Here is a 27,760-nt window from a genome sequence, read left to right on the forward strand (position 1 = left end):
AAATTTAGGTTTTTTCTCATTAAGAGGGTTTTTTTCGATACTGTGTTTTTCGTTGTTAGTATTCGTGCTTTCCATTAGCTTGTTTGTTTATGTTTTAGGAGCTATCTTAACATTTTTCACTTTGTGAAAAAATACTTATGATTTTGTAGACGAGACTAATATGTTTGTACGCATGCATTTCTTTATGTACAACTAAGAAAAACAAAAGTAAGTTCTGACGAAAAGGTTTGCGAAAGTAAAGCAATTCAAGCTGTTGAAAATGAATTGTTCAGATATACTTCAGAAGAAAACATAAGTATGTCATTATTTATTGCAATGTAACTATTTTTAAGGAATTGATCAGGGCCCGATAAACCTCTAAAATGATAAGCTGAGCTTCATTTCAGGGCCCCCCAATTTTGCTTTGGTAAGTGTTCTAAAATTTCTCGCACATAACAAAACTCATTAATGCAACAAGTTTTATTTCCAAAAGTGGGCCAGTAGAACTCAGATTAAAGTTAATCCCCTCCTTCCCCTACATACAGAATTTTTCTACATTCTATACTTATGTTTGCTATGTAATTCATAGTAAATAAGGGTGGTTATAGTTGTTGAATAACATATATGTCACCTCATCAAATCAATAACATATGATAAAGGTGTATTGCAACACAATTGGGCCAAATCTTACATTTGAAAATAGCTTGTGACCACATTTTATGAAATGTGTCTTCACTTTTTAAAATTCTTCCAAAGTTGTTTTATTGAACTAGTACTAATGCTTGCAATCTTTTTAAAAATACTTTTTCGGGCCCTGAAATTTTTGAGGGGAAGCTCAAACTTTACGAGCCTTTTGGGTAATCAGGCTCTGCTTGTAATGTACCTCTGGCAGCCATTTTTGAGCAGGAACAAGTAACCTTGGTTTACGCAATGCAGTTTCACACTAAAGGTGTTGTTTCTTGTTCCATGCCATATGGATCCTGATTTTTTTATATTTCTTCAAGCAAAAAATACCAGTTCTTTTTCAAGTGGTAAATTTCCCGAATTTAGGTTTCGCTGCTGTTTAACGATTTAAATACTAAAATGATAAATTTTTGTTTTTAAAACGAAGATTGTACAATTTACATTGAAATGCATCTTAAAAATGAGAAACTTTCTTGGCGTGAGAATTTTTTTTTTTTTGAGAGAGAGAGATATATATATAGATTCCTTTAGTTTACTTTTTTAAAAATTCATCCAACCGCTTTAGTTTAAAAAGTAAAACGTTTACCATTCTATAAAAGTATATAAAGATAAAATCAACGTTATTAAAGCAAACAATTACAAAATTATTGCGTACACGTGTTTTAGAGTTACAAAAAAAAAACTTTTTCACTGATGAAATTCTTTGTGATTCCGACGTTAGGCACCAAAGAAGCCATTTTGATGACTTGTTTGCATTGTAAAAAAAGAAAAAAAAATGTTAGATTACCTATATTAATGGGTGTAATGTTACACAAATTCATAAGTATGTAGCACCTTTAAAAATTCAAATTGTTGGAGAAACTTTGCACTATGGTTTCATTAGAATTCCTAGCGCATTCGTAAAGATCAGAATCGCGGCAGAGCAGATAAACTCATATTAGCGAAACAAAAACCGTCCTTGGTGGCCGAGCGGTAAAAGCGGACTTTTCTGTGCGAATCGCGTCGCTTGTTCGGACCCCGCTCGGAGCATTTCCTCTCTTAGTGCAATAAAAATTCCTTGTTTGTATATTAAAATAAATAAATAACTGGTGTAAATTGGGTGGGGTTAAAAAGCATGAACTTGAGAAAAATCTTTCAAGAAAGGCAGATGAAAGCTTAAAGTGTAATCTTTCATTCCCTTTCTCTGTAGGCATACATAAAATTCTGATGTAACCTTACGCAGCTAAGCCTTCGATTTTATGGAGTAAGGTTGCACAAAATCTTTTAGTGTAGAGCCAGAAGTTCATGACTTTTCTACTCTGAAAAAAGTTCATACAGTTACTTTGCAATTTAGCTATTTAATAGCTTTGATCTTATTATTTGCTTTTTACTTATTTCCACAAACGTTTTCTTTTTTGTTTTCTCATAGAGTCACGCTGTAGCTCTTGAGCTATCGGATCTTGTCAATTACTTTTCTGCCCGGAGATTTGAGTCTTTCGAAGAGAGTAAAGAAACCTGTAAGTTCCTTTCCAAATTTTTTAATATCTTCATTGTGCACATTGCATGCGGTTAAAGTTATTTAAAAGAAACTAAAACCGATGTTTCCAATCATAACTTTTTGTGTTCTCATAGAACTAACGACCAAAAACCGTATTTGCATCGTGTAACTTATGTTACTGATATTTCTAGGAATACTTAAACGTCCTATTTTAGAAAAAATGGTAACATTCCGCTTCGGATTGACGTGATAACGCCCCCCCCCCTTCCACGAATCACTTCCGCAAAAAAAAAATCCTCAGGGAGGAATTATGACGTCAATCAGAAACGGCATGCAACCGATTTTGTTTCTAAAATAGGGTCCTAAGTTAGCAGTTCATATGTTTCATTTTGGAGTTTTCACTCACGTGCCTCTCTCAATCACATCATGCCCCCCCCCCCCCCCCCCCCCGACAAGATGCATAGGGACGGTCTTTAACATTGTAGTTTCCCCTTCGATGGATCCACCGCAATAAAAGCTCTGGACGTATGCCTCTTCACCACCGTGTATTAATTAGTCAAAGTAATTTTGATTTTCTTTTTTTTTTTATATAAGAAATCAGGGTTTATGTTGATATGGCTATCATTTCGAGAAAATGATCTTCTTTCACTGATTACTGTTTCACTGATTACTATTTCTGTAATCAGTGTGGTGACAAAAAAGAATTTTCGCGGGGCAGCTGTTGTATATGAATCCAGGCCTGGATCTGCAGACCCCACCGTGTGTCGGGAAGGGGGGGGGCGTACGTTTTTATATAACCCAACGGTTCAAGAAATTGGAAAAAAATCGAAAAACTAGCACTAAGACTTTTAACGTTGCAAATACGCACTGCTGGAGATTGGCCTTACAGATTTTGGTGCAGGAGGGCCCAAAATTTATAGATCCAAATCCCATATTTGATGGTTTTTTTTTTTTTAGTGAATAACATTAAAAAAATAAACATACTATAATTATGGCTTTATTTTACAAGTTTCTTAAAAACATTGATTTTTGGAATTAATTTTTCTTTTATTGTCTTTCTGACTACCAGGGAGTTTCTTCGAGATGGCTTCCTTCCAAGAGACACGAGCATTGTCTCTCGGAGACACCCATGGATCTGCTTTCGTGGAACATAACAAGATGTTTGTTTCGAGGATCTACCCCAAGGGTACAAGGACAGATTCCGGAAATTATGATCCTATCCCTCACTGGAATCTAGGATGCCAGTTGGGTAAGTTTTAGACATTCGTGTAGTAGGCGATCGACCAGTTCAGTTAATTCATAGATGGCGATGCGGAAGCACTATGTTAAAATGTCAGATTTCAGGTGCACAAACTAAGACATAAATGACTATCTGCACAGGTAGAACGCCCACTGCATGAACATTGAATACTGCTCTATAAATAATTTGCGCTCTCAGCAGTTAATAAATTTTAGTAAAGATTCAAAAGCGAGACAACTTATACTATATTTATAGACTGATACAGGGGAAGGTGGGAGTGAATTCAAAAACGCGAGTCAGAACGAAATCGTCCCTCATTTCCGTTGTACTTTCTAGTTGACTTTTGAGACACTATTGAGCTAATGAACATCAAGAAAGGCGTGGATTAAAGCCGGTTTCGACACTTTGAGACTTCAGCGTGCTTGATTCATCGTGTTTCTGAAAGATTTCATTGTTTTCTCATTATTTGTATGTAAGATCATTTCCATTAGCATTTTTTTTTTTATGAAACAAACAAACAATGAAATTAAACAAGCCTTTGATAAAAATTCGAGCAAGAGTTAGGTTGTTTTATTAATAGAACCGATAATGGGAATGAAATTGCGTATTTCAGTTATGATTTCTGTCAATATAAGGATGCAGAGATGTGATTCATGAACATTGTAATAATATGGAAGAATGATTGATTGTGTGTGAATAGTATGTAATTTGATATTAAGAATATATATATATATATATATATATATATATATATATATATATATATATATATATACACATATATACATGTCTCGAAAAAATAAAATGATGAAGCAAATTTTGACACGAAAATCCATAACTCGCAGTAAGCAATTCCGACTGAAGCTTCAACTTTCGATCATGTTGGAAAATTTTAAAATCCACGAAAAAATAAATAGCATATTAAAATCAGCAGAACCTTTATGCATTTATTGTTTTTCCATATTGTTTCAATACAGATTAATGATGAAAGAGCATTCATAGTGTCAATACTACTGCATTAATCATCATGTTCAAAACTTCGTTTATATCCAATAATTTTCACATGTAAAACCTTTTGTTAATGCCTTTATTTATTCTTCTTGCAGTGGCACTGAACTATCAAACCCGTGATTACGCCATGTATATGAATGAAGCCAAGTTTGCGCAAAACGGAAAATGCGGGTATGTGCTGAAACCAGATTATCTGATTGATCGGAAAAGTGAGTATCATGAAATATATATTTATTTTTACATTGTAATTTAATTAATGTTCTTAGCTTATTGCGCCACTTGAGTTGCAGCAAACTTTTAGTGTGGAGTAAAATTCTGAAAACGGGTTTTATGAGATAGAATTCTATATTTTCTTTTCTCGCAGGTTCTGTTTCGTCCTAAGATGTCAATAATCAATATTTTAAGTGATAAAAGTGATTTATGTATCATGCATTTTTAAAAATTTCGAGCCGTTTTCATCAGTTTTACCATATTTACCGAATATTCTTGGTTTTGCACTAACATCTTTATTAAAAACGCAATGAAGAAACGTTTTGCAAAAATCAAATTTAATGAACGAATTTAAAGAATATTAATTTATAACATTAAAATGAAAGTGTTAAGCTAATTAAATTTTATGTTTTTATGTTATCAAATTTACTTTTGGTTAATCAGAATGAAAATGCTTTGTGTAATTTCTCTCGAATCAGTGCAGCACAATTTTAGATTTTGGCATTTAGCGCTGTTCTATGTTAGAAGAGTGTTCCAATTGAGGAAAAGGTGAAGTGGGGGCACAATTAACTGGGAAGTGATTTTGAGATAATACGCAGATTTATGGTGTGTTCAAACACAACCAACAATCCCACAGACGCTCATTGTAACGTTCTTCAAATTACCCCTATTACCATCACCTTGTGTTGCAAAAAAAGGAAAAAAAAAGAATTTATTTCTTGTTTTTTGGGAAAAAATGTTTTTTTAATCCTCGGAATTTTCAAACTGTTTAAATGAAAATGTCATTTTTGATTTTCATCTTTTTCGCTAACAATTTGTATTTGAACGCTTTTTAGTGTTTTCAATGCAGTTACGTAACTTTTTTTCTAAAAAGCTTACATAACATAAAATGTGACTAACACTTTAACGCTGACCGAATTCACCTTTTGGGTAGGGGTTTGTTGGTCACTAAGCCCTGCCTATAATACTACCTGCATATAAACTACCATATTAGGATTGTCATTACGTTCTAAAACAAAGTACTCCTTGGGGGGGGGGGGAAGAGGTAGCAACGAAGACAATACGTTACATCTTTGATCAGTACAACGTCTGGTATATTGCCAACTTTTAAATGAAAATAATGATTTGGGTGGCCAAATAAATAGCTTATAATTAGTAAGTCAAGTTTAAAATCTGAAGCACAATTATTTTCAGTGTTGAATTTTCAGATAATATAGCTAATTTATTTTCAGTTTCCTACTCCCCTAGTGAAGCACCTCGTCCTGGACACGAAATGCAAATTGCTATTCAGGTGAGTGCATCTAAAACGCCTTTGCTGTCTTCAATACCACATTTTTTGAGCTTACTATATTCTCTTGCGTTCATATAACGCCAATTTTTGTGCAACAGATATGTACAGGGTGTCCTGAAAAAGATTGACTGTTTTCGAAAATTTATAACAGGAAAACGGTAAATGATAAAAAAATAATTCTTGAAGAAAATCCATGTGGTGGGCTGTAAATGTTTTCCCCTCGAGTTCAGAATTTATTTGAAAATTTTCCAATAGATGGCGCTGCAGATAGTAAGCCCATAAATTAAAAAAATATATAGAAAATTACATCATAATTTTTCGAAAATAATGAACAAAAGAACAAAACAATATTTTCAAACAATCGTCGACTGTAATCCCATGTCGCAATCGGAGGAAAATTCGGTGAATTTCAATTCTTCTTTTTTGACTTACCGACTTACTATGTGCAGCGCCATCTATTGAAACATTTTTGAACTAAAATTTGGCACTCTGAGGGGGAAAAAATTTAGCGCCCACCACATAAATTTTCTGCAAGAATTTCTTTTTTATCACTAACTGTTCTTCCGTTATAAATTTTTGAAAACAGTCAGTCTTTTTCAGGACACCCTGAATTTTGCGCAAAAATCATCTTTTTGCAAAAAAAAAAGAATATTAAATAAAATAGAACTTAACTATCGGAAACAAAATGCTGATGTTGAACAATTATTGGTTTCTGGAATTATCAAATTCATGTCTGTAGATCTATTATGAAATAAGAAATAGTTTGCAAATGTATCTTTCAATAATATATCTATTTTGTACATCGTCGAATCATAAACAAAATGGTCTACGCATTAAAAATTGTGACTATTGAAACATTTTAGTTTAGAGAGCGATGATATTCAACAATGTTCTCATGTTTTACCATATAGAATAAATTGTGTTTACATAAATTGGCTGACATTTCACATTTTTATTAAAAATGATAACGTCTATTTTTTTCACATAAATTGTTTCAATTTAAGTGAACTTTACAACTTTATACCTAAGTAATTTCCAAATCAAAAAGAATTAATACACCATTCCTAACAGCAATGTCTTGAACAATCTTGAATTCACTAATAAAATGAAACTTATTTCTCCAAAAAATCGTTTACTACTTACTTCGATAGAACTTTAAAAATTATTAATTTATAAAATCATATGATGAGTGTTACTTACATCGACAACTTTTGTACGCGAAGAATGTAGTAAACAGAAATTCAAATACAAAAACAGTGATTCATTCAGCTTCAGTCTCTAAGGAGATGGCATTTCAAAAACTTCTCTTTTTAAGGCACAATGAAATTTAAATCGCGTTCAACAGTTGTTCAACACTGACCAAAAGTAAAAAAATCATTTAAATACGGTTAAATCATTTCTCCGTTTGTAATTTTAAAGGAATCGACGCGATGCAACATCAAGTTACTGCAGAGACCATTACTACGAACAACGTATACATATTTCTAATGATGCACCTACTTAGCGACTTAAAAGAAACAAGATTAAGAAAACAAAACGTAAAACAATTTCTTTCACAGGTTATAAGTGGACAACTGCTACCTAAACCAAACCGAGCTGAAGAAGGTGGGGTTGTAGATCCTTATGTTTCTATTAAGGTTGTGGGTCATCCCCTTGATAAACAAAAAGCCAAGACCAAATGGATCAACAACAATGGTCAGTATTTGATTGTAATTCTCGGTAACTTCATTTTAAGTGTCTTTATTCTGTTCGTTTGGGAGACCAGATTTTACCAATTGGCATGCGTTCAGCTCATACATGTTTTTAACTTTATATAGGTTTTAATCCAGTGTGGAACCAGACACTGAATTTTGTGTTGCGAGCTCCTGAACTGGCAATTTTCCATTTCAGAGTAAAGACGGTAAATGTAACGAGCAACGAGCTTATTGGACAGTTCGCACTTCCTAGCAGCTCCCTTGCAGAAGGTATGGAATAGTTCAAGATGAAAGTGTCATTTTCGTTCTTCTCCGCCTTTCAAATTTTATATCTTTCATACAATATTTTCTCCGACCTATTTTACACTTTATGAATCAAAATTAAATATTTCTCAGTGCATTTTTTTAATCTGAGTTACATTGTTACTGTATAACGTTCTAGCTTTTTTTTTTCCGACCGATTCATCAAGTAACGAAGCATTTTAAATGCACTACTATCATTGGTAACGTTGTTTAACCCTTGCACACTTACAAATCTAATCATATGACGCAGTGAAAAGCAAAGGGGCATAAGTGCCAAAATTTAAAATTTAGAGGAAATCAGTACAAATGGTACGAGAACCTCTCATCTGTTTCAGGGCATGAGATGGTACTAGTAGCGTAGGAGCTCTGGTGGGTGCTGTTATATAGCATGTTTTCGAAAAAAAAATCTTAATGAAAGCCTACTTAGGATCTGTACTATAAACGCGTTTTACTAGAAACTTGAAAAAGTTCACTTACATCCCGTTGCTTCTCACTGCGTCATTATGTGCTTTGAATAGATGTTCAGATTGCATAAAACGCAAGGTCATTTCTTTGCCCGCGACTAATACAGTTTAATTCGGCCTGGAATGCTGTTGTCCAGAATAGTATTTAAAAGGTAAAATTTAAAAGATGATATTTGGTGAAATCTAGAATATTTGACTATTGAGTTGAACTTACTCTTCAAAAGACCAACACAGTGCCCAACCATAAGACTAACATTCGCAAAATTCATTACATCATCATCTGATTTGCATCCCTGCAAGAACATGTAAAACTTATGTGGGGCTTGTATGTGGACACATGTCTGTAAAAGTGCATCCAAAATAAAATAAAGCTTGTCATTTCAGAAATTAATAAGAAATCAAAGCCGTATCAACTTATGAAAAAGTTTAAAAAGGAAGTTTTTTGCTCTGCGCAAAAGATTACCATGGGCGCTCAGATGGGAAGCTACCGTGACCTTTCAAAAAATTTTCTGGTCGGCAAATTTTGTCTGACGATTCGGCAAAACTATCATCACTCGGCAAAATTTGGGGTTCTATATGACAAAATTATCATCATTCGGCGAAATGTGGTGTTATCCATTCGGTAAAATTATCATAATTCCTCGAAATTTGGAGTTTCGTTCGGTAAAGTTATCATTGTTTGGCAGAATTTCGAGTCCCATTCGGCAAATTGAGAATTTACGCCCTCCCAAAAATTTGAGTTCGGAGAGGCCACTGGAAATTAAATACTCAAATCTGCGTTAACTAAAAGTTTTTAGAGTTAAATTTTCTCTTTTATTCACAGGTTATCGTCATGTACATCTGGAGGATGCTGCAGGTCACAGCCTTCAACCGGCAACCATATTCATCCATGTAAAAATCACTGAGCATGCTCAGTACCGAAGAGGGAGCGTCATCAAACATTGAATACTCCTGCAAAACTACTGAAGCTTATAAGGGGTAAAACCATGGAAGGCATTTTTGATCTCTGAGATCTACGCTGATGGTTCTCTTCATTCAGCATACTGAAAACATAAAACGCACATGATTTAATAACACCAATTTCTCTTTCATAACTCACAACTGAAGTATTTTACTTTGGAATTAATTGAACTTTATGAACCCTGAGTCGGAGGTTTGGTCGATTAAAGTTTGTGATAATAATAAAACTTAAGCTAATGTAAGGTAGTTTCGTGAGCTCCGAATTTCCCAAATTTGAATTGTTTTACAGGAGGAACTTTTTTTTTTCTTTTGTTAATACATTTTAAATTATTTAAGCAATGAAAGTAAAACAGCTTGTAAAATTAAGGTAACAAGCAGCGAAGATTTAAAAAAAATATATAGTTATGCATCACTGCATAAAGGGCCACTAAAATTAAGATGTACTGAATGTTTAGTACCTAAGCTTATATTTTAGAGGTTCCGAAAAGCATATGATGGCAAATGAGATGTTTAATTGCGAGCACCAAAAAAAATTTAGAGTCAAAAAACATTTTTGTATAGACGTTTCACGTTTAAGGACTCGTTTATTTGACTGACTGAAGTCTGAAAAGAAGGCATATCTTAACTATTAAACAGTTAATTTACAATCAATTTTCTTATGCCTGATTGTTGAGCTTTTGGAAACTTAGAAACGAGAACAGCTGTGAAGAATGAGAAAACTTCTTTTTTAGAATTTCTTAAACTTTTCCTGCAGTAGATAAAAACAAATTGATCAAATCGTCACCAAAATAAAAAGAACAAGAACAGCTAATAAATTTCAAGAATGATAACGAATCATTTCCTGTTGCAAGTACTGGTAACTTGAACTATAAGGCATGAAATGATTTTTTAAAGAAACTTCTGTTTTACTTTTCCTTGCTCATTTCCTTTATAACGTAACACTTATGAAGTGTTCTGATAAACGCACATAAAGAAAATTCTACGTACGTTTTCTTCAGAAGAAAATGTGACGAATATTTTTTATGCAGCTGTTCACAGTCACTCGTATGCAGTGCGACCAAATCAAAATGTGGCAACAGTTATTGCAAAGAACTGTCAACAGCTATTGAGCAGCTATAGCTTGACCAAGAAGGGATGGCGGGTGAACTCGAAGCTGAAACTGCACTATACTGAAACGGACCACTTCATTTTGCAATAGGTAAGATCAGCGGGGACACTCGACTTCACTGCTTGCGCGTTCTCTTTGAGTCGAAACCTATTGCAAAATGAAGTGGTCTGTTTTCGCTTCTAATTCACCTGCCATCTCTCCGTGGTCAAACTTTAAGCGTACTCCAGTATTAAGCACTGTAATGTATAAATTTCTTGTATTCTTGTATTAAGAAAAATAATCATGCATTAAGGTCATGTATCTACTTCAGAGCCTGACTGACGTGTCCAAATATAGCGATTTTCAGTTTATTGGTAGGGCATTGTATGCAGGATGCATGCACAGAAATTTTGGGGCCCATTACAAATGACTTTTCCGGGCTCCCTCCATATTGTGTAACCCTATATTTAACCCATAGTTTTAAAAATATTGGACCCAATTCAGGCTCGAGCCAGGGCTAACAGGTGTCCTTTCTCCCTCTCTGTGCACGCCCCTGATTGTATGCAGTGGTGTTCCCATAGGGTTATACTCCATATACGTCGTATACTCTCAAACATTCTTTAGACATATAGCACGCTCAAGCTTCAAACATTTTCACATAATGACATATTACGTATAGGATCGCATACACATATTGTGCGTAATGGATTACTGGGAGTATACCCTCAGAAAAATAGGTGGGAACATCATTGATTGTATGTAGAATACTATTCCGCATCGAGCCACGTGAACGTAATTCTAAAAAAAAAAAAAAAAAATCCTCCGCAATTATTTAATTATTTACCAGCATTGAAAGAGCGCGCGTCCCATCTTTTGCATGTATACCTGTCTACTCTCGCTTGTAAAATCACGATTATGTGACTTAAGTTGTTCTGGTAGGCTGGTTCTATTAGGTTTTATGGCGCATGAGCCTTGATAGGCTATTCCGTGCCAAAGGCCTCTGAGGTGCAGATATTATGAAGTTAAAATGTGTAACTATTGTCAATGTATTTTCTTCATGTGAAATAAACTCCTTGTTTAAAGAATCTGTGATTGAAAGAAAGACAAAATAAATGTGAATATATATTTTTAATAAAAATATTTTTCTTAAACCTTCTGGGAGTTTTTTTTTTTTTTCATGAAAATATTTCTGGTAATATTTTTTGAATTTGAACAAGATATTTATTGAAAAATAACCTGAATAAAATGTATTGAGTGTAAGCCATGACCCTCACATGGTGGAGGCTAGGCGTACAACAGGAATTGGGGCCCAGATTGCGAAGGGACCTGGGATGTGAACAAAAGAGAGATTAAAGCTTGATTTTTATGAATATATATTTCTCGCTAAGCTTTATAGAATGGCAGAAATGGAAAGGAGCCATGTAATAAGTGTGGGGGCTATGATAGAGGCATTAGTTTTCATGGCACGTGTTCTTTAATTTTTCTTTTTTTTTTTTTGGTTTAATTCCAGTTTTTCAGTTTCTAACTACTTTAACTAATCTCGTAACTATCTTTAACTAAGTTTATTCACTTTAATTAAGTGAAACATATTTATACGTATAGTTGAAACAAGCAAATAAATTCGGTTTCGGTGATAAATTTGGGTTTTAATTTTTTCATAAAATATGCTGCAAAGCAGTCCCTCCCCCTCCCCCTCTCTCTTTTTTTTCCAGAAAATACGATATGAAATAAACTTTTGAAACGTGACATTTTGTTGTGCGAAGAGTTCAAAATAAACATGTCAAGTTCATCAGCTGCATAGTTTTGATAACCATGGTCATACTGCCGTTGAGTTTGAAGTACTATAAGCTTTCTTACGAAATTGTAATTTGTTTCTTAAGAGATAAATTTAAGCCTTGCAATATAAGCATTTGGAATGAAGTATTCCGAGGTACCACTTCCCCCGCCCCCTCCAAATACTACACAAACCCACTCCCCTAAGAACGAGGCCCTTTCACAGAAGAAAAAAAGTACCTAAACACCAAGCTATAATCTTCAATAGCAGCGTCTTCACCTTAACTTCTGTTTGACATTGTAAAAAAAATAAAGAATGAGTATAGAGCCTTAGAGACAGAATATTTTAAGTGCGATGGAGAAAACACTTGCTAGTAACGGAGGAGTAGAAACGAGAAAAAGAAAAAAACAATGTTTGAATTTTCAGATTTTGAATTAAAATTGTTTTTTGCAATCACAAATTGCCCAGGACCCGACTCATTGTGTTTCTTGTTTCTCCTAATGGCTTTTAATGCAACCATAATTTGAATTAAAGACGTCAAAATTCAAATGAATGCCATGGGATGCTGGATGTTGTGTGCTGCTGGATGATGTTTTTGTGTAAAAATGATTGTGTAAAGTCGAGAAGTGTGTGAACTAGAGCTGGCTACACAAAAAAAAAAAGCGATCATACGGTGCATTAAAAGTTTTTGCGAGAAGTACATAAGAGAAAGTACATACAGACAAACATTTATCGCCTGGTCTTCCAGGTGGGTAAGGGACTGAGCGGGGTGGCGGACGATCAAAGAACGCAAATTTTCTGCAGAACAACTGCAGGTTTCAGCATGAAAACTGCACTTTTTAGCCTTTTTTCCCAGTAAAAGTCAGAGAAAGAAGAATAATGCCTGAAAGAAGGCTTAAAATGCATCTTAAAAATATCGTGGAAAACAAAAAACAAACAAAAAAAAAGAAGTCAAAAATAATTATTAAATAAGTATCGAAAAATTAAAAATTGGAAAGTAGGGTATTGAGATGGGGGAAAATGTCCCCTCCCCCCTAATAACTTTTGAGTGAAAAGTCCGATTCGAACATTTTTTTTTGTTTGAAAGATCTCTGCGACTACACCTCATTCCCATATTTCACTTTTTGATTTGAACAATTTTTCGTTCAATTTTGAACAGTTCAAAAAAACTTAACATTAGCGCTTACGGGGAAATTCAAAGCAAAAATAAATCTTGAACTTAAATGCGAAGTGTCTTCAAACAAACTTTGTAGAAAAAAGCTATTGATGAAGAACCATGTATTGGAAATATCTTTTTGATTTGAACAACTTTCCGTTCAATTTTGAACGGTTCATATCTCTTAACATTAGAGCCTACGGAGAAACTGAAAGTCAATATAGATTCCAAACTTAAAGGCGGATTTACTTCAAACAAATTTTGTTGGAAATATCTCTCGACGCCCTACTCTCGACTCCGACTCCGAGAGTTTTGTGGCACTTGACTCCGACTCCGACTCCTGTGCCCGAAAATTAATCGGACTCCGACTCCCTGACTTCGTAGCTTTGGTAAAAATTTATGCATGGAGGAAAAATGACTGACTCCGACTCTTGGAAATTCGACTCCGACGCCTGTATCAAAAATAAGTCTGACTCCGACTCCGCAAACATTATCAGAATTGCGGACTTTAAGAGAAAATGATCGATTCCAGATTTTGAATTAAAAACTTTCGTATCTCGAATCTGACGCTTTTGCCCAAAATCAGATTGACTCCGACCCCGCCCCGCTGCCAAGGTTTTTACTGAGAAATAATTATTTTCAATACGATTTGTTTTTATTTTCACTTTAAAGTTTTAGCTGCTTTGTTCAAAAGGTGCTACTAGTATATTTGTTCGTTTATTTATTTTTTACGAATCGGTTTCTTCCGATGAGTGAGGCGCATTTTATTTCTTGAAATCAGGTTTAAATGTTAAAAAGTTGCGTTTGAAATAATTTGCGATTTTAGCTAATTTTGGGAATATTGATCAGATACTAAAGGGTGTCCCAAAATTAACGCAAGATTTGAATTTGCCACCATTTTTTCCATAAATTGTTGGCAGCCATGAAAAAAGAACAACTTGACAGTTGAGAGTTTAGGGTTAGTAAAAATGGGGTGTTATTGTACCATACAGCTAGAGAGAGTGAAACTTTTCAATTACTGCATAAGGCATTTCCTAGTCGCGTACTCTCTCATTTCAGTCATCAGAATGGGCACCCTAGATCGTGTGATTTAACATTTTTAAATTTCTTCTTATGGGGTTATTTGAATTCAAAGGTCTATGTCAACAAGTCCACAACCACCCGTGCATTACCGTGTTGCGATACCGAGCGCCATAACAGTAACTGCTTGACCAGTCTCAACTTTCATTATTTTTGAAACAATTTTGTTCAATAATAAAAGCGCGTTATTGTATCGTATAACGCTCCATTTTTGATTACCCTAAACTCTCAGCTGTCAAATTGTTCTTTTTTCAGGGTTGCCAACCATTTATTGCAAAAATGGCGGCAAATTCAAATCTTGCGTTAATTTTGGGACACCCTTTAGAAAGTCGATATTGGTTTTCGGGAAAGTAGGCTCGCTTAGTTCTAGACGGAACTTCTTTTTTAAAAGGTAAATTCTCAAATCTTTAAAATATCTTCAGAATTCTGTAAGATTTCGCATAGATAAATCTGCAGATTTTTTGAAAAAATTCAGAACATTTGGTTTCTCCTGTTTAAAACTAGAATTTTTCGCACCATACAAAATGTGATGCTGATACGATTACATTAGCTAAATTGATGTATTTACATACATGTGTACTACAATGCGTTAAATACATTAATTTCATGACATAATTTTAATTAAAATACATGCATGTAAATACATCAATTTAACTAATGTAATCGTATCAGCATCACTTTTTGTATCGTGCGAAAAAGCCTAGCTTTAAACAGGAGAAGCCAAATGTGTTAAGTTAAAAAAAAAAAAAAATCGCAGGTTTAGATCTTTAGAACTCTTCTGAATTTCTGAATCATCTCTACAGAATTCTGAAGATATTTTAAAGATTTGAGGCTTTACCTTTCAAAAAAGTGCAGTTTTCATGCTAAAAACTGCAGTTTTTCTGCAGAAAATTTGCGTTCTTTGACCGTCCACCACCCCGCCCTGGCAGATCCGGGAGATAAATGTTTGTCTACGTATGTACTTTCTCTTTCTGCATTTTTTTTTTAAATGTACCTAATAATCGCTTTTTTTTTTGTGTAGCCAGTTCTTGGTCTAAAGGTCGTTTACAAATAGTTCAATTACAAAGTACATGAAAGCCTGCATTATAAGCATAGGAATATAAAATCAAAGGATGGACGTCATCTAATGGTCAAGTGAAAACAATAAGCAATTCGTGAATACTAAAAAAAAAAAAAAAAAACTATCAGCAGTAATTTGAAATGTTCGCAGAAGCAGCCACATTGGAGGTCATTGTGACCTCTCAAACCATTTCTTTAATCGGCAAATTTTATCTGACGGTTTGGAAAATTGAGACAGTATTACATTATTGAAGTTTTTAAAAAATATTTCTATTTGCACATTTAATGATGCTCTCCTCAGATGTAGCTAAATGTGCATGCGCATGCTCATGTTTTAACATTCGGTAAAATTCGGAGTTCCATTCGGTAAAATGAGAATCCCCCTCCCCCTCCCCACCAATCGTAAAGTGTTCGGGGCACCATTGATTGTTCAGATCATCAAACCGAAGACAATTATGAATTTAATAAATACCTTTCCACAGAAAAGTAAAACTTGAAAAAAAAAAAAGTTTTTTTTTTTTTTTTTTTTTTTTCGCACAAAACTTGCAGATTACTGTAAACACGTGTTTCGGCCTTACAAGAAACGCCTTTTTCAATGCAAATAAAGTCAACTTATGGATAATTACACATGAGACAAAATCGTTGCTTTTGCATCGAAAAAGACGTTCCTCGTATTACCGAAACACGTGCTGGCATTTTTCTGCAAGTTTTTCGGCCGTAAAATGTTTATCGGTTTCAGAAAATAAGAAAAAAATCCTAACAGCTACAGCGAAAGAAATATCATTGTGAATTAACATTATTTCATTATTTCCAAGACAAATAAGTTAAACTACCTTACAGTGGCGGCTCGTGGCTTAGTTTGGCCGCTGTTATCGGGGCACCCCGATGGAGGTCATTGTGGCCTCCCAAAATACTCTTTATTTGTCAAATTTCGAGTCCATATAGCTGTTTAGGCCTAATGTATCTTGTACTTACGTTTAAGTATGTGTGCTTGCTCATTTTTTGTCATTCGGTAAAGTTCGGAGTTTCATTTTGTGAACTGAGAACTTGACCACTCTCCTCCCAAAAGTTTTAGTTCGGGTTGCCTCTGACAATTGCATAAAATTTTCACAAGAAAAAAAAGAAAACAGATAAAATGAAGAGAACTAAGGTGGGCGTGCGAAATAATAAGGCAATGAAGACCAATAAGACCCCCCCCCCCTATTTTTCCCATGCAGGATAGCAAAAATTAGATTGTGACTGGGATCATGCAGCAACATTAACTTTCACTTTAACATGCTTCATTTATATCAAATTACGAAACTGGTAGCTAATTTTTCTAGAAACACGCAGTTTACTTAATTACCAATATATTATTTTTATAAGAAATATAAATTACTTTTAATTGAGTAATAATTTAGGTTTGCTCAGCGTTAGAATACTCTAGCGTAGAAGAGGCATGACAATAGGCCAACACGATTAAGACTTATTATTTGAACCAAATATTATAGCTTATAAGAAAATTGAAAAAATCTCACCCAATGAAGACTATTTTAGGAACAGCTTTTAATTCAAAAATATAATCTTAACTCTTATTATACTAACCCGACTCTGAAAACCAACTGAACCTAAATTCAAACTGAAACTTAAAAAATGGCAACCATTCAGAAATTTCGAGAATGCGCTCTTAGTTCCATAAAGAAAAATAAACAAATTAAAATGGGCATCCCATGCAATGAAATGAGTGGGAACCCAAAATATTGTAAACCCCAATACTTGATAGTAACAGCCGTTTAAGATTAGAGAAAAGGAAAAAATAGATTAAATCAAGAGAGAGAGAGAGAGAACGAGCTCGCATTTGGTTTTAGTTGTGGGCCGCCGTTGAAATGGCCTGAAGGATCATTCTTAAAGCGCTGTCGCTAGTTAACAGAAAAGGAACACTTTTTTCTTATATTAGCGATTAGCAGAGTGATAGAAATTTAAAATTAGTTTCATGCCTGATTTTATTTAAAACTGAAACACAAAAAGACATTTTCAAATAATCTAATTATGCACTATTTTTCCGGGTGGTGCACTATTTTTCCGGGTGGGCCCAGCCCACCCGGCCCATAGTGACGAGCCGCCACTGCTACCTTAACATAACAATATCATTTTAGCCGAAAAATCAACATAAATCAGAAAGGAAGCGTCACCAAAAGTGAGATTCCGAATGTTGCGCAGTTCACTTTTCATCACGCGGACAACTTTTATCGGTGGGAGAGTTAGCGCTCTCTATTGCTTGAATAAGGACATAGAAACAATGCTTCGTAGGATGAATGTTTAAAGCAAACGAAAAAGTGTTATATTCAGGGACGGACTGGGTCCCTCAAGAAGGCGCTAACCTTGACCCTCAAATGGCGAAAAAAAAAAAAAAACACCCAAAAACGCAAAAAAAGCGCAATAAATAAATAGATAAATAAATAAAATTAAATAAATTAAAAAAAAAAAAAACCGAAAGCACAAAAAAGAAAAAAGACGAAAGCGCATAGGTTTGGGGGTGCATAAAAAAAGGGAAGTGCCCATGTTCGAGGCCACAAATAAAGTAAAATAAAATCGAACTTAAAAAAAAAAAAAAATTAAAATATTAATTTGAATTCTGAAATTTTGAATTCAAATTATGTTTTTCGCAATTACAAGTTGCGACACGACCCTACTCATTGGAGTTATTGTTTCTAGAAACGGCTCCTGTCCCCCCAAACCTGCCCCTCCTCCTGGGCGGTTACGTGTGTATAGTGGTGTGTAGGCGCGCGTGCATGCATGCGTATGCTTTTGTGTGTGTGTAGATCTGTGTGTATGCACGCAGGAGTGTGTGTGAGATTGTATGTGTGTGAGTGTGCATGTGTATGAGCGTGCATATGTGTAGGACATGGACACCACCGAACAGGAGCAGCGGATTCCGGATGACGGTGCTCAGGACCAGAGGCCGGTGGTGCTGCAGAGGCCCCTGGTCCAAGCTGAAAAGATGACCAAACGCCAAGGATGGTCAAGTGAGAACAATAAGCAATCGTGATTGCTCAAAAAAAGTTAAGAGAGCGAGGGAAAGAAAACAAGATGCACACGCTCGAGGGTGCAAAAGAAAAACCGACGGAACTCAAGTTTAAAGGTGCAAAAGAAAAAAGATCGCACAGGTGTGACATACCTTAGCGCTCTTTTTTCTTTTGCACCTGAGGTATGCAGGGTACAAAAACGCTCAGGTTCAAGGGCGCAAACAGAAAAGGAAAGAAAGAAAAAAATAATGAAGAAAATTAATTTGAATTCTGAAATTTTGAATTCAAATTATGTTTTTCGCAATCACGAACTGTGACAAAACCCTATTCATTGGAGTTATTGTTTCTAGAAACGGTCTCTCCCCCCAAGCCTACCCCTCCTCCTGGGCGGTTACGTGTGCATAGTTGTGTGTGTGTGCGTAGACCTGTGTGTATGCACGTAGGTGTGTGTGAGTGTATGTGTGTGAAGTCGTGTGTGTGAGTGTGTGTAGGATATAAACGCCTCCAACCAGAGGAAGCGGATTGCTCAGGGCCGGAGGAGCCGCGCCTGCAGAGGACGGTGGGCGGTGGTGTTGCAGAGGCCTCTGGTCCAAGTTGAAAAAGGCACGGACATCAAAGACGGTCAAGTGAGGACAATAAGCAATCGTGATTGCTCAAAAAAAAAAAAAAAAAAAAAAACGAAATCGTACCGGTTTAAAAGAGAGAAAAAAAAAAAACGAATCGGCAAAGGTTTGAGGGCGCAAAAAGAAACAAAAACGCACACGTTCGAGGATACAAACAAAGTAAAATAAAAAGAAATATATTCGAGAATGCAAAAAAAAAAGAAAAAAAAAGCAGAAGGTGCACAGGTTTTAGAGCACTAAAAAACCGAAGGCGCTGAGGTTTAAGAGCGTAAGAAGAAAGTTAGGTTGCACAGGCTTGAAGGAAAAAAACAAAAAGCAAAAAAAAAAAAAAACAACAAGAGCGCATTTGCTTGAGGGAGGGGGAAAAAACGAAGGATTCCGCGCAAGGGGAAACGCATAGGTTCAAGGGCTGTTAAAAAAAAAAAAAAATTTGAATTTTGACATCTTGAATTCAAATTATGTTTTTCGCAATCACGAGTGTGGTGGTGGGGGGGGGGGATATGTGTGTTTGTGTGTATGGGGTATGTGTGTGTAGGCATGTGTGTTTGTGTCTGTGTGCAGGCATGAAAGTGTGGGTAGTTTTGTGTGTGTGTGTAGGTTTTTGTGTGTGTATATGTGTAAGTGTCTGTATGTATGTGTGTGTGTGTGTGTGTGTAGTTGTGTATGTATGCGCGTGTGTGTAGGACATGGATGCAACCTGGAGACGGCGTTTGCTATAGGAGCAGCAGCGTGAGGAGCCCGCCTGTCCACGGTGATGGTGCAGAGGGTGGCGGTGGGAAAAATCAAAGGACCTCAAAAACAGTCAAATGAAAGCAATAAGCAATCGTGATTGCTCAAAAAAAAAAAAAAAAAAAGATTTGAAAGCGCAAAAATAAATAAATAATTAAATGAAATAAAATAAGATAAAAAACGAAGGCTTGCAGAGGGCGTTTAAGGGTACAAAGGTGGGAGGGCGCATCGGCCTACGGGCCAGTCCGCCCCTGATGATGTTTCCGAATAAAATTATATTTCCAACGTCGTAATGACTGGAATCACGCATGGAAATTAATTATTGAGACGGAGAATTTAAATTTGCTCGATTACCAGGCAGTTAGTTTTATATTCAGAAAAACCTCGTGGGCGGTAAAGGGCAGTAACTGCAAATTTTTTTATTTTTACTTTTTTTTTTTTTTTTTTTTTGCATTTTCGCCAACATTGTATGTTAGCTTTGTTGTGCAAGCTTGCTTATTTGGTTTCCTCTGAAGAAAAAACAACGTCTAATTCCAACTCAAAACATTTCTCTATTGTTAGTATTGAATTAAAAACGCGTTTCTTCAAATATCTCGAAAACTCATTTCAGCAGATACTGCCGTTTACCTGATCAGCTCGCGTAGTATACTCTCCTTCATGACCGACTTAACTACGAAAAGAATAAATAAGAGGATATAGTATACTGTACTTCAGCGCAATTCCGTTGAAAAAATATCGTAACATTGTTAAAAAGCGTAGCATTTAATAAATGATACTAAAAACATTTTGTTTAAGACATATGTGTATTTTTTTTTTTTTTAATTGAGAGAACTTTTACACTAAAGGAGTTGAAATGAAAAACGTGCTCCAACCCTGTATACGAACTCCCTAACCAGTAGACAGACAGCATTTTCTAGTCGTTTTCTTTTTCGAAATGTACAAAAGTAACTTACGGTACTGTCAATTCATCTGACAAGGACACCATACGATAGTGCAATGATGAAAAAAAAAGGAGAAATTGAAAAAGTATAGCATATCATGTTTCGGATGCATAAATTATCTGCCCTCGTGTCTCCGTAATCGAAATATAAGATCTTGAATTCTGCCGAAATTTTAAGAAAAGTCACCAAATTTAGTAACAGGAAACATCTTTCACACGCTTTGCGGATGGATTGCCTACCTACCTCAGGTAGACGATGAAATCTTCTTGGTATGTTCAAATTCTTGCCAAGTTTTAAAATTCGGCGCTTTAAAAAAAAAAAAAAAAATGGCCCTTATATCTGGGTAACGCGGGTACAAGGGCAAAAAAACATTTTGTCAAAAAAAAAAAAAAATCTCAACACGCTCTTTCGATTGCTATCCGTTTCTACTTTTTCCATTATTGCATTATTCGTGTGGATCTTTGATAAGAAAACACTTTTGAAACGTTATTTAAAAATCAAAAAAGAAACCGAGCCTTTTATTCACTGAATGATGTTGATTCACTGGTTTGGTCTACGCCACATTCGTTTCAATAAAATTTAAATATTTTGTGTTCATCAAAATATGTTGGTACAGTAAAGTCTCGAAAAGTTGGTCAAATCGAGAACACTCGGCCACATTCTTGCAAGACGAAAAATCCCCGAGCGAAAAAACCTGTGGCAGGCGCATTATCGATAACCATGCGATTTCAAACTCGGCCAATTTTCGGTCTACTGTAGGCCGAGTTTTCAGGACTATAATGTGGACTTACGTTTTAGAAAACCACTCTAATTTAAACGATGCTATTGAATTTATGAAATCAACATAAAGATGATCTCAAAATGCAATGTTAAAAACAATTCATCTGAAAATTAATTATTAATGTGCTGATTTGGAAGAGTAGAAGACACTCTTTTAGTTTTAGACTAAAAGCTGGTTACATGCTAATGTGGATCATAAAGTACAAGAAGGAAAATTTTTGCCCAAGAAAAGAGCACTCATATAGCCGATCATTGAGCGATCTGTCTTCCTGGGCGCGAACTCGACACAAAGCGGGGTTCGGGCAGCCAAAGTTGATAATTTTTTTGCGGAAACTCTGCAGAGTTCTACAAAAGGTGTGCTGAATTTCAGCAGAAAATCTGCAGAATTTCTGCAAAAATCTTCAAATTAAAGAAACAATTCTGCAGAAGTTCTTCGCACTTTCGGCAATTTGTTCAAATAAGAGATAAATTTAAAGATCCGGCTAATAACCCTTGTTTGGCTCAAAACTTGACATTTTTGAACGTAAAAGAAGACATGTGATGATTATACAAAATAGCGAATAATTCAAGGATATGGAGTTGCAGAAATTTGAAATATTGGCAAGGACGGATACAAGAGAGGGGCGATGGAGACGATCGCTCCTCTCTCGAGGGATCATATGTCGACAATTTTTCTTAATTTAAGTCCGAAAACGCAAGTGTAATCAATTTTGATGATGTTAAAGAAAGGAATAGGGTTCGAATCTCCCTCCCCGAGACTTTTCAGAATTGGTTTCAAGGAAATTTCAGACAATCTTTGGTTATGTTAGGAGGAGAAGTCTGGAGGCCTTCTCCCAGGTATTTTGCAAAATTTACGTCTTAAGGATGCGATTGTTGACATTAGCGGACAGAATGGGTTCAGTGATTTTCCACCAGTTATTTTTCAAAAGCTGCAAAGCGCAATTTTAGACGACCTTCGATAATGTTAGGGGTCATGGGTTTTGAAACATTCCAGCGGAAATATTACAAAATTGAAGTTCTAAAGTGCAATTTTAAGTACTTCTTTCAACGGAAAAGTGGAGGAATGGGTTCCTTGGATAAACTGCTATATTTCTGTTGTTTTAGAATTTAGATAAAAATGATGTGGCAGCTCCCCCCCCCCCCACAAGCATGTGTAAATCAGATACGAAGTAAGAGGTTAATTAAAAAATGAATTATCACCCCATATTGAAAAATTTCTTTTTTGAGTATAGGCGATTTTGTGTAAGCACCGCATAATTTTTTCTCTCAAAAACCGAATTTTGAGCCGAATCGTCATTTGCGAGAACTTGATTTTTTTTTACTTTGAAGAATTTCTGCAAAATGATGTAAACATAAAAACATTTGAAGAATTCCGGTGTATATGACAGAAAATTGATTGAGATACAGTTATTTTATTTTTATTCTCTTTTTTTTTTAACGGGGAATCCTGAATCAAAAGATAATTATCATGTCAAACGATATTTTTTTTTCAGTTTTGTGATTTCAAAAATTTCACCTGTTGGCGGGTTAAAAGAAGTGAAAAAACGCTGAATAATAGCCCAAGTTTTTGCCGAAGCTGAAGTTAATAATAGTCCCTTTACGAGACGAGAGATGGCGTTGTTGCAGTCTGAAAATGATGTCATTATTACAACTCTTTAATGGAAGTTCCTGCAGATCACGTGAACAAGTACGTTTTTTGCGCAGAAAAGCGCGGCTTTAGGGGTGTGTTTCTTAGCAGGTTTGGCGAGTTTTCCGCTCGAAAGTGGGCTACTCGAAAAGGATTTTTTCTCCTTCCTCTTACTACCAAAACCATTCTGCTTTTATTTACTAACTTCAGTTCAGTGTGAGTAATTGCTCAAACGCGCTGCCAGGTATTGCTCCGGAAGGAATTAGTTGTGTAATTTCCAGGATTTTCTTTTTGACTCGTTCTGTTTTGACAGCGCCGAGCACGGATCACGTTTATTAAATGCCGTCTGTTTTTGTGACTCTCGTCGGGGGCTCCCCGTGGGGGTTTCGCATTCAGGGCGGAAGAGGAACTGGACAACCCCTGCGGCTCTCAAAAGTAAGTTTCTTTTATAGAATGTCATAATATTTTGAAATAGTACTCAGATTTTAAAATTTTTCTAATGGCTACATTGGAACTCGTTTGATATGATCATGGGTAACATTTAATCTCGGCTAATATCAGAAAGTTTTTAAAGTGAAATTTGCTTCACATTTAAATTGATGTTAGGAACTTCTGAACAACATAGTCGACTATTGAATGACAAATTTTACAATACTCTCAGCATACTGACAGCAAATACAATCAAGTATTTATTTAGTTATTGATTTATTTTGTTTTTCATTGTAATTAAACTCTTTATTCATTAATACCAAAGATTTAATGGTACCTTCCAGTAATTCTGTTTTTTTATTTGATGAATCTAACTTTTAATAAGAATTTAACTATCTCTACTAACCCGTGCTACTCAGAAATAGATTGGGAGGGGAGAGTGGTAATGAATGGGTCACTAACTAAATATGAAAAAGTATTTGCATAGAATTATTATAGATGCCACTAATAGATGGAGCTATTTGTTCTACTAAACTCATCCAGTTTTTAATTGTTTGAGAGAAGCATTTTTTTCCACTAGAGGTAGGATGGTCAAGAATCTGATTGAATAGTAATTTTTTCTCTTTTCAGTAAAATAACGACTAGCTAAAAAGTATCGATTATTTCACTGCATATATATACGTATTAGTAAGTCTTTCCATATCTGTAAACTAATTTTAAGATGTATTTTGATGTTATTAGAATTTAATGTATTACAAAAACCTGAATATATTCTAAAAGTATAGGTGGAGCTTAATGGGTCACTGTATCATAGTTATGGATGGGCCACCAAAATATGGTTTTTCTTCCTTTTTTTCTGATTTTCTCTTTAATATGAAACATAACAGGCTGCTATAGATTTAGATTACTGTCTTGTTAGAATAGGTTTGTAGTAATTTCTAAAAAATAATTTGCATATTTCAACCCCAAGAAATACTAGCCATTTATTATAAAAATGTCATAGGTGAAATTCTTTTAATGATTAAGATTAACTATCCAGTTATTGACCACACCTACCAGTATTTCACCATTTGGATTTGATATGAGTGATTCCATCCAGTATTTAATAAATAAGTTAGGGCAGAATAGTATGCTTTGTTGATTTTATATGATTTTTGGAAAATGTCCTATTGTTTGCTTTTGTAGGCTGGTGTACATTTAAATAATACTTTAAAAAAAGAAATTATTTGTCTATTTGAAAATCTAAATAATAATTCTTAGTTATTATTAATACTTTTTAAATGATAATATTGAACTTTACCATAAGCAATTAAAATTTTAATGATTAAAAAATACATTAATTTAAAAATAATTGTAATGAAATTGAGAAACATTTTTGCTTTTATTATTTTATTTGTTCATGAGAACTTTTTAAAAGATACTACTTTCTACATGTTTTCATTGAATTCATTTAGTGGCCCATTTATTACCTTCAATGGTCCATTCAGCCCCTTTGATGGAGATGACTGGGCCAAATTCCAATGTTTTTATTTTCTATTATCATTCACTATAGACACTTTCTAATCCAACTTTTATAACTTTTTTACATAACCAAACAAGTAAAGTAACTAAAGAGCCAATTCTGTGCTAAAAAAAAAAAAAAAAAAAAAAAAAAATTGGCCCATTCATTACCACTCTTCCCTAAATCAAGAATTTACTTGAGATCGGTGCTAAGTAAATTTCAGATGTCACTGAGAATGAATAAAAGAACATCGTCAGGTAATTACAGACAGCAAAGGTGGGTGTGGGTCTGTTAACATAAACAACATCCGCACACTTTTTTTTACATTTCTAAAGTGAAATATATTACTTTTTACGTGGATTTTGTATCGGCGCTCATTCTATGATGTAGAAAAAGCACCTAATATATTAATATTTAATAGCTTCCATAAAGTTTTTCTGACTGAGACAAATTATCATGAAGGTAAAATGTGGAAGTTTAACCCTCCTTCAGAGACCCTCTCACTTTTTTACTTCGCAGCCCCAACATCTCGCTGATTAGAAAGGTTGTTTTTAAAAGAGGAGAGTTGCAAAAGACTTACTGCATATTCCACAAAAATCGTTTTTTTTTTTTTTTTTTTGAAGAAAACTTAATTGGAATGTCAGAAATTATGTCACTCTTTTATTCGACATATTTGACCCCTCCCCCTTTTGTCACACTTTGCCTCACCCCCTCCTCGCCCCTTGTTACACGTTACACTATTTTTCATAAACATATTCTAAAAAAGATATGTCTGATGTCACTTTTTTTGTTACCCCTCCTTCCCAGTTGTCACTAACTCATATTCACGAACTCTCGCCCCCGCCCCTCCCCTTCAAAGCGTGACATCCTTTTTGGACGACCATATATAAAGTGGATCTTGTTTTTTCATTCTTTTCTGTGTAAAAACGGAATCTGTTTTGTACACCTAATGCTCCAACGTAACCTTTGTTTATTAAATGATAATCAAAAATAATATGTAGATATTTAAAATATTTATTGTGAAATGTTTTCTTTAGCTCTAAAAACAAATCATACCATTACAGATTTGAGATTTTTTTTCTTTTTCTCTGAATCCTAATGCATTCTTACATTAAAGTACTGTCATAAATGTTAAAAAATGCTGGTCTAAATTACGGGGTCAATGTTTTCTATTAATTGTATATGTTACCGTTAAAGTATGAAATCCGTTACTTTATAGAATATCGAGTTATTTCATGGAATAACTGATCGTGTCCGTTAAAGTCTAAAATTCTCTTGTATTTCATGATTTAACTAGTTATTTCATAGAACAACGATCTGCAGCCCTTTAAAGTGTAAAATAATCTATATCATATATCTTGCACGGCAAATACATTTACCTTCCACCCCTGTGTTACCCCCACAATGTTCGTGCAAAACCCAGTGTGCCAACAAAAAATGTTTTTGTTTTAGAAATAATGTTCTTTGTAATTTCAAGTGTCATTTTAGTAATCCTTGTTGTAACAAATGACTTTTGGTATGTTTCCATAAATACCATTTATACGCTGCATAAATTAGATAAATTGCTTCCTTTTCATTTTAATTGTCTATGATTAGTTTATTTATAGAATACCTAGTTATTTCATTTTAGATAAATTGTTTATTTTACACTTTAACTGTCCCTTATTAGTTAATTTATAGAATACCTAGTTATTTCATAGAATAACTAGTTAAAGTATCAAATTAATAAAATATTGCACACTTTAACGGACACGATCAGTTATTTCATAGAATAACTAGGTATTCTATAAAATAACGGATTTCATACTTTAACGGTAACATATACATTAAAAAGTTCAGATTTCATATTTATTATTATTGGAAAACGTCACTGCTTACAAGAAAAGCGCTCTTTTTGCAAGCGTTCCTTATTTGCAAATACTACCCATTGAGCACTAAAAGTTCCAATGTTACATAGAGGTTTAATGCACTGAAACTTTAATAAAAATGCCGTCAAAGTGCTTAAAGGATTTATAATGTTTAATCGGTATCTTCAAATTTAACGAGCTGATGTGTGCATCACATGACTTCCTTTTACACCAACTTAATGTTATTTCCCCATTATTGGCAATTTTAATGTGATTCAATAGTTTACTCTCTAAACATCACCAACAGTTGCCGAATTGAAACAGATTAATTAAAACAAATCGCCAAATTTGTCGCCAAGTTGGCGAAAAAACTTGGCGACCAAAAGACTGGCGATATATCGCCAAGTGTCCGCCAAATTGTAACATCATTTGAGTTTGCATCGAAATTAACAATGATTTCCCTCCAAAAAGGGACAAAAGCCCCCTTTAGAAACACCCAATTGCAACCAAAAGGGGAGGTGCACAACTAGACCCTACTAGGAGTCTACGTACCAAATTTCAACTTTCTAGGACATACCGTTCTTGAGTTATGCGACATACATACGCACATACATACATACGTAGATACAGACGTTACAAGAAAATTCGTTGTAATTAACTCTGGAATCGTCGTTATGGATATTTCGCATGTCTATACGTTCTTAGGCACTCATCCACGTGTGGTCGGTCGAAAAAAAACTCAGTATTCATTCGGGGGTGAGTAAGATGGAAATTAAGGTCGATTTTTGAGTGAAAATTTTTTTGCGAAT

At 34.7% G+C, this 27,760-nt stretch overlaps 2 protein-coding genes across 3 annotated transcripts in view; both read left to right on the forward strand.

The window, feature by feature from the left end:
• LOC129224755 (1-phosphatidylinositol 4,5-bisphosphate phosphodiesterase eta-2-like) overlaps positions 1–11,556 on the forward strand; it is a 65,707-nt gene extending 54,151 nt beyond the window's left edge. Inside the window, exons 16-22 of the mRNA XM_054859305.1 lie at positions 2,072–2,159; positions 3,210–3,389; positions 4,487–4,600; positions 5,834–5,892; positions 7,452–7,587; positions 7,710–7,856; positions 9,177–11,556. Of these exons, the coding sequence (XP_054715280.1) occupies positions 2,072–2,159; positions 3,210–3,389; positions 4,487–4,600; positions 5,834–5,892; positions 7,452–7,587; positions 7,710–7,856; positions 9,177–9,298 (846 nt within the window). The 3' untranslated portion in view covers positions 9,299–11,556. The remainder of the gene's footprint in view (positions 1–2,071; positions 2,160–3,209; positions 3,390–4,486; positions 4,601–5,833; positions 5,893–7,451; positions 7,588–7,709; positions 7,857–9,176) is intronic.
• Positions 11,557–23,287: 11,731 nt separating this feature from the next.
• Positions 23,288–27,760, forward strand: part of LOC129234159 (sorbin and SH3 domain-containing protein 2-like) — a 121,856-nt gene continuing 117,383 nt past the window's right edge. Inside the window, exon 1 of one of the 2 annotated variants that reach the window (XM_054868072.1) lies at positions 23,288–23,609. In XM_054868072.1, coding sequence (XP_054724047.1) covers positions 23,514–23,609 — 96 coding nt within the window. In that variant the 5' untranslated portion in view covers positions 23,288–23,513. The remainder of the gene's footprint in view (positions 23,610–27,760) is intronic. The other variant, XM_054868073.1, reaches the window with a different exon arrangement.

The sequence above is a fragment of the Uloborus diversus genome, chromosome 1 (assembly GCF_026930045.1).
Source record: "Uloborus diversus isolate 005 chromosome 1, Udiv.v.3.1, whole genome shotgun sequence".
In the NCBI taxonomy this organism is placed as follows: Eukaryota; Metazoa; Arthropoda; class Arachnida; order Araneae; family Uloboridae; genus Uloborus; species Uloborus diversus.